The 6,680-nt window shown below is 39.3% G+C and overlaps 1 protein-coding gene across 1 annotated transcript in view; it reads left to right on the forward strand.

Moving 5' to 3' along the window:
* rassf6 (Ras association domain family member 6) overlaps positions 1 to 4,859 on the forward strand; it is a 50,039-nt gene extending 45,180 nt beyond the window's left edge. The window contains exons 14-16 of the mRNA XM_008424717.2: positions 4,390 to 4,462; positions 4,565 to 4,675; positions 4,728 to 4,859. Of these exons, the coding sequence (XP_008422939.2) occupies positions 4,390 to 4,462; positions 4,565 to 4,675; positions 4,728 to 4,859 (316 nt within the window). The remainder of the gene's footprint in view (positions 1 to 4,389; positions 4,463 to 4,564; positions 4,676 to 4,727) is intronic.
* The last annotated feature ends 1,821 nt before the right edge of the window (positions 4,860 to 6,680 follow it).

A 6,680-nucleotide genomic window follows, 5' to 3' on the forward strand; every position in this document is an offset into this window, starting at 1 on the left:
CCCCTGATTAAATGTGTTGACTCTGAAGCCAGCACTGCTCTGGACCATCAGGTCCATCAGGAGCCTCTGAGAAACCTTCACTCCTCACATTCAGTGATGTTCAGGTTCTAAAAATTGGTCGGCATTCATCTATTCATCATCCCAGTTTTCCTGCCATGCAGATTAATCTCCACTAATCTGATGCTTGGAGACTAAAATGTCACAAACTGGATTAATAGAGTTGAGATGTTGAAATCTGTCACATTTAGAGAAGAAGCTTCATGATGCTATGATTTGTTCATCTGAAAAACTTTTTAAAAATGTTTGCTCTTTATAACAAATCAAATATTTATAACATTTTGGGTTACCATATAATATTTGTTGCATTGAAATTGAATAGATGAAAATTCTTATAAAATTCAGCTGTGRTACATTTGAACTAAGAGGTTAAAAAGACCTTTTGTTTTCCTGGAACTATTTGTCATAACAAAACCTAAAATTAAWGAAGCTTCAGCAGAAACTTGATCAATTTGTTGCTGTGATCCTAAATTATATTGATAAATCTGGTTAGACTGTGAAAACAGAACTTGAAACAGGATCCTGGAGATTAGAGTTCAGTTCAAACATTAAAATATGTTTTAAAAAAAACAATCTTGAAGCTTCAGCAGATTTTATATTTACAATTTGAGAAAATCTACAAAATGAGGACTGACTGGAAGTTATTGATGAAATTTTGACTAATTCCAACTTCTGACTGTTAGTTTGTTTTATGTTGGAGTGAATGTTTGTGTGTTTTGTGTTTGATAAATATTGTTTTCTAAACTAAAATTAGTGTTTGATTAAGCAGCTTAAGTTTATAAAGGCTGCGACAGACTGGCGACCTGTCCAGGTGACCCCGCCTCTCGCCAAGAACGTTAGCTGGAGAGGCACCGGCACCTCCTGACCCCACTGAGGGACAAGGGTGTCAGAAAATGGATGGATGGATGGATGAAGTTTCTAAAGGAATATTGTATGAGATTATCTGAGATCTTAGTTCGTCTTCAGGATGGTAACTTTTATTTTTGATACTTTGAAAACTAAAATAAAATTTTGCTCTGTTAATTATTAGTTCATTCTAACAGTGTGAGGAGGAAGTAGGACTGCCTATAGTCGACCTTTGACCTGTCTGAGACTGACACCTCCTGGCTCCTCCCTTCTGCTGGATTTGTTCCCGTCTTCAGTTTCCATAGCAACACTCATCGTCATCACGCTTTGAGTTTCACAGAGTTTAGGAAGAAATAACCTGCCAAGCTGCTAGAATGAATGATGTTTATATAATAACTGAGCAGGAAATTTTTATTGTTAGTATTTACATAGTAATGGTTAATATAAAAGTTTGAATGGTTTTAAATATTTTTTTTACTTTGCAGAATAATAAGGGATTTATTTGTAGAAATGACTTTTCATAGCTACATAAAACACTTTTAAGGAAACCAAAGTAAAATTTTATTTTATCTTTAGTTTCCATTTCTTCCTATTTACTTAAACACAAAACAATCAAACTCAAAGTTTCTGAAATATTTTAAATTCTTTCTTTGGAATTACTTAATGACTTCTGTTATGAAATAATGTATAATATAATGTACCATCTGAACAAAGCTTGTTTTAAAGTGCAGAGAACCTGTTGGTGAAATGCATCATGGGATGCTTTACTGCTTGATTCGATATGTCACATAATATGTTATATAATGTTTTGGATTGTCACCTTCCTGTTGCCTTCAGAAAGTAGGAGTTTTCTGCTCACTGTGTTTGTGTCAATGGTGAGTTGACAGGAATCTGATGGAGAGAACAAACACAATCCAGCTGCAGTTATTGATCATTTATTGATCTTTGATGATGATCCTGAATGAGTGATGTGACAGTTTGAAGATGGTTGAATGTGAGCTGCTTTGTTGTCATGAATCAGATGAAAAACACACTTACACTTCCTCAGACCTGGTGTCAAGAATCGGCCTCCAGCAGGCTCCACCCTGAAAGGAGGAGGGGGGTCAGACCATCAGTCTCTTTCAGCAGCAAACATGGACATTACATGTCTCTCAGACACACATTATCCTCCACTGAGACAGGAACAGTCCAACATCTGGACATGTCCACTTAGAAAAATACAGAGAGCGAAAGAAGAGTTGAGAGCAGACAAATATGGAGGACAGAGAAAATCTCAGCTCTGATGAGGAGCTGGCCTGCCTTCAAACTGATTCAGGTCAAAGAAACATTTCCAGATGAAGTCAGACTAAAATGTTGTCCTGCTGCTGCAATCAGACAGAACAAGAAGAAGCTTCAAGTTCTTCTCCTGTTCAGCTCCACGTTCCTGTCAGAGACTTCAGCTCCTCATGAGGAGAACAACTAAAGCCTGGAACAGACTGACACCAACATCCTGACATCTCATCCTGAACAAAGCTTTGCAGCATSAAGGTGACTCTTAGCTCCATATATGGACAGATTTCCTCTAAAGGGGGCGGAGCCTGGATTGGAGGAACCAGCAGCAGCTTCCAGGAACAAACCTTGGGAACCTCTGGAGGAGAACATGGATATGAGATTCCTACTTTAATCAGTGGATTCATTGGTAGAAAACATGATGACTGAAATATCTGAGAGCTGCAGCTCCATTTTCTACTGATCTGCTGGAACATCAGATAGAAATGAAGAATTTCATCATTTCACATCAAATATGTTCATCTTCCACAAAAACAACTGAATTATTGACCTGAACTGGTTCTAAAGGTCTGGACGGTAAAAACATCCATAGTTTTTCTGTTTCATTAGTTTCCAGAAAGAGTTGAAATGTTTCATTGATCAGCAGCAGCTCAGTAAAGATCTCTCCTCTTTCCAACCTGATTCAGTCCATGAAGCAGAACATCTCTGCTGCTGCAGCAACAGGAGGAAACTTCTCCAGCTCTCAACTTCTACACTCTGACTGCTGGGAAACAGATCAGGGAGGAACAGCCTTTTCTCCAGGCTGCCTCCTGCTGACTCTAGCGCCACCTACTGGCTATTCACCTGAGGAGGAAAGAAAAAAACAAGGAAATAAATGGTAAAAAAGCAACCAGTTCATCCAGTTCAAGAATGTTGAAGTTATGTCTCAGGGACATTTTGTTCCAGTCTAAGGGGGAATTTGTTGGCCATAATTTTCAGTTTGACAGGAGGAAGTCATGTCTTTCCTCTCAAAACTTGTAATGCTTGTACTCCTGTTGTCTTTCTCATTACACTCAAAACTTGTTTCTGGTTGGCTCAAAAATCTGTTTGCAAACCTCTCTGCCTGTCTGCGAATCATTTTCTCTTCCTGCTTCGAACATAAAATGTGCAATGGTTGAGGTTTAGCTTTCAGAGTAACACTTTAAAGAATCACGTCCTTCTTTCAAAAGAATGGCTGTTGATTTTTATCAGTTTTATGGGTTTTCTAATATCTGTCTGTATAAATTGTTCCTATATTGTTAGAATAGACAGACATCTCTCTACCTAGACCGATACATAACCACACAGACACTAGAAGTATAACACCTGCATTCCATTGGCTGACAGGTTGCTAGGCGACGGTACGTTTCTGTGTGTATTCAACAGCAGTTATGTGGTGATACTGCAAGAAATTGATTTTCTTGGGAGTTTTATAGCGTGGGTGAGACTGCTGTACCGAGACATCTCCAGCAGATTCATGGTTAACGGGTTTCTGACATAAGCAGTGAAAGTGAACTGCGGTGTTCGTCAGGGTTGTCCGTTATCTGCCTTTCTCTACCTGACCTGCATCAAGCCGCTTGCACAGATCTTGAGAAGGGACCCACTGATCTCAGGTGTAACTATACCGGAGAGTGGAGGGCAGGCGGAGAAATTTCTTTTATATATGGATGATTTTAACATTTTATGTACAGATCTTTTATCAGTAGACAGGATTTTCCAATTAACAGACTGGTTCGGTATAAAGCATCAAGCTCAAAAGTAAAGGAAAAACTAAACCACAATTTACCGACTATGGAAAAATAGTGAAAACAGGACTTCAGTTTCAGGTAACACAAGAAGAGCTAAAAATATTGGAAGTTAAATTTCATAAAAATGGAGGAGGAGAGACACACTGGACAGAAATAACACTAAGAGTAAAACAAAGACTGGGATTTTGGACAATGAGAAACCTAACAATAGAGGGAAAGATTTTAATAATCGAAGCATTGATTTTACCAGTGTTTTTTCTAACCAGTTCTGTTTTTATCCTTCCTAGGAGAGAGATTTTAGAGCTGCAACAAGACATTTTTATTTCATCTGGGACTCCAAATGGGAGAGACTGAAAAGAGACATTATAAAAAACCCAAGGAAAAAGGAGGGAAAGGAGTCCCAGACCTGTACATGTTTTTAGGCAGCCGCTCATGGGATCCTCCCGGTCAGAGCCGTTATCTACTCCCGCAGCATGTCGGCAACGTCCATCTGCCCCCGACCTAGTTGTGGCGCGCTGGAGTCGGTGTGACACCTGGTGTAGTGCAGCGCTGCCAGGGACCTGTGGGCAAAGGTCAGCTCCTTGCAATTTCCATAATTGCCAGCAAGGGAGGTCCTTGATACACAGCGAGTGCTATACGGGGTGAGCCACCAGAAAATAGTGAAAAAGGACTTTGCAGAGATGTGGCTGAGCCTGGCCACCATCAAAGACGCCATATGGACCTCCAGGAACTTGCTGGTAAGCAGGTGCAGGCAGATGCCCCCTGTGGCTGTGATCCGAATGGCGGCAGCAAGAAGAGAAACATCCAGAGCTGCAGGAGCTCAAGGACACAGGCACAAAGAAGAATCGCCTGCGCCTCTTTGGACGAAGGAGCCGGTGCTCCACGGACAGAGGTCCCAGCATCGGCTGGCTCTCCGAGTGAGGCAGGAGGGAAGGAGCAGCAGGGGGGGTTTCTCCTCTGAGCACCAAGCGCTGTTTGGAAGGACGGGACAACTCCAAACTCTGTAAGGAGTCACCCCGGTCCTACTCAACTTTTAACATGCAGAGTTTGTTTTAACATCCTTGGTCTTATCCTCTTTTAGTTGGAGTTGATTTGACAAATTGCATGTATTAATATATTTATGGAAAAGAGAGAAATTTCTGTATAAATGTGTAATTTCATAAAATGTTCCAAGTAAACGTTAGCTGGAGATAGGCACCAGCACCCCTGCTGACCCCACTGAGGGACAAGGGTGTAAGAAAATGGATGGATGTCCCAAGTAACAATAAAATTTTTCGAAAGAAAAAACATGATGACATTAAGGACTCCACTTGAGTTTGTTCCTTTGTTTCATTTTTAATAGATTCTTGTTTTCTATTTTTGTTTTGATGTTTTTGTTTTATGCCATAATTGCATGAAATCATAAACATATTTTGTGTCCAAAGGGATAAGGGAAAAGGGAGTTTTTAACTCCCTGCTTCAGCATTTTGATTCTGATTCATTTCATAAAATTATGATTCAATGTAATATTTACTCCTGTTGTATTGAGCTCATTTTCTTTTATTCATGTTCTGATAATTGAAATCTTAGAACTGATTCCAGATCTGAAATACTTTTACCATCACTGATACACTTGGATCATTTTAAAATGCTGCTTTTTGAGTTTAATAATCAGACATCATGCAGGTTCTAGTTTCACCAACCAGGGAAGATAAAATCCCCAACATTGAAGAGTCCAGTTGGTTCCAAATTAAAACAGGTTCTGGTTCCATTAGACCTGAACAGAACCTGGATCAGTAAAATAAAAGCAACAAAATATTTGTGTTCAAACTGGGAGTCATGAGAAGAGTTTATGTCTTCAGAAATCAGCAGGAAAACATTCCTCTGACTCAAGGTCAGTTTGACCAGTCAAACCAGTTTGGGTTCATTTCTCCTCGTTAAAACTTTCAGTTTAAACTCACCTGTTCAGTTGTGGTTCCAGTCTGGTTCTACAGCGGTTCTGTTGCATCTCAGTTCAGATACTCGTCTTCAACTGCTTGGATTGTTTGAACAAACTGTAAGTTGTCTTTGTTTTCTTCTTGAACTTTGTCTTCAGGAATATTACTGCTTGTTTCTTATTTTTCTCTGATGTTTGTAGAACAGAGAACTACTGACTTGAATTAAAGTTTCATCTTTTTGCTGTTTGAAGGTTAATCCAAGGGATTATTAGATTATTGATAAACTGGAATCAAACAAATTGATGAAGATTTGATGTTTCTTTGTTTTCTTCTCTGAACAACCTGCTTTATGTTTTTATTTCCTGGATTCAAATTCTGATCTTCTCTATTAAAGTTAAACACAACAGTTTCAAAGTAAAATATTATTTTTAAAATGTGTTTAATTCAGTCGGATTATTAAGTAGTTAATCTTTGATGGAGCAGGTAGTTTAATGATTGTAAACTAAAATCCTTCTTGTTCAGAGTGAATCAGTGAACGTAAATGTTGCTCTATGTCTCCATCTAGTGGACTGATAGTAGAAGTGCAGCAGCTGATGGCAGCTTCCTCTGCCTCTCTGCTGTCTAACTGCATTCACCTGACACTGATATGAAGCAGAGAAGAAGAGCCAATCAGAGGAGGAGCAGCTGATCTTTTTCCAGCACTAATGATGTAAAGGATGATCAGAGTTGATGTGCAGATGAATGATGTGTGTTTCCTCTGCAGGTGAAGCTAGAAAGTGTGTGTGAGCTGTTGTGAATTCAGCAGCATGGATCAGTGTGAGGACAG

The sequence above is a fragment of the Poecilia reticulata genome, linkage group LG12 (assembly GCF_000633615.1).
Source record: "Poecilia reticulata strain Guanapo linkage group LG12, Guppy_female_1.0+MT, whole genome shotgun sequence".
NCBI classification, from domain to species: Eukaryota; Metazoa; Chordata; class Actinopteri; order Cyprinodontiformes; family Poeciliidae; genus Poecilia; species Poecilia reticulata.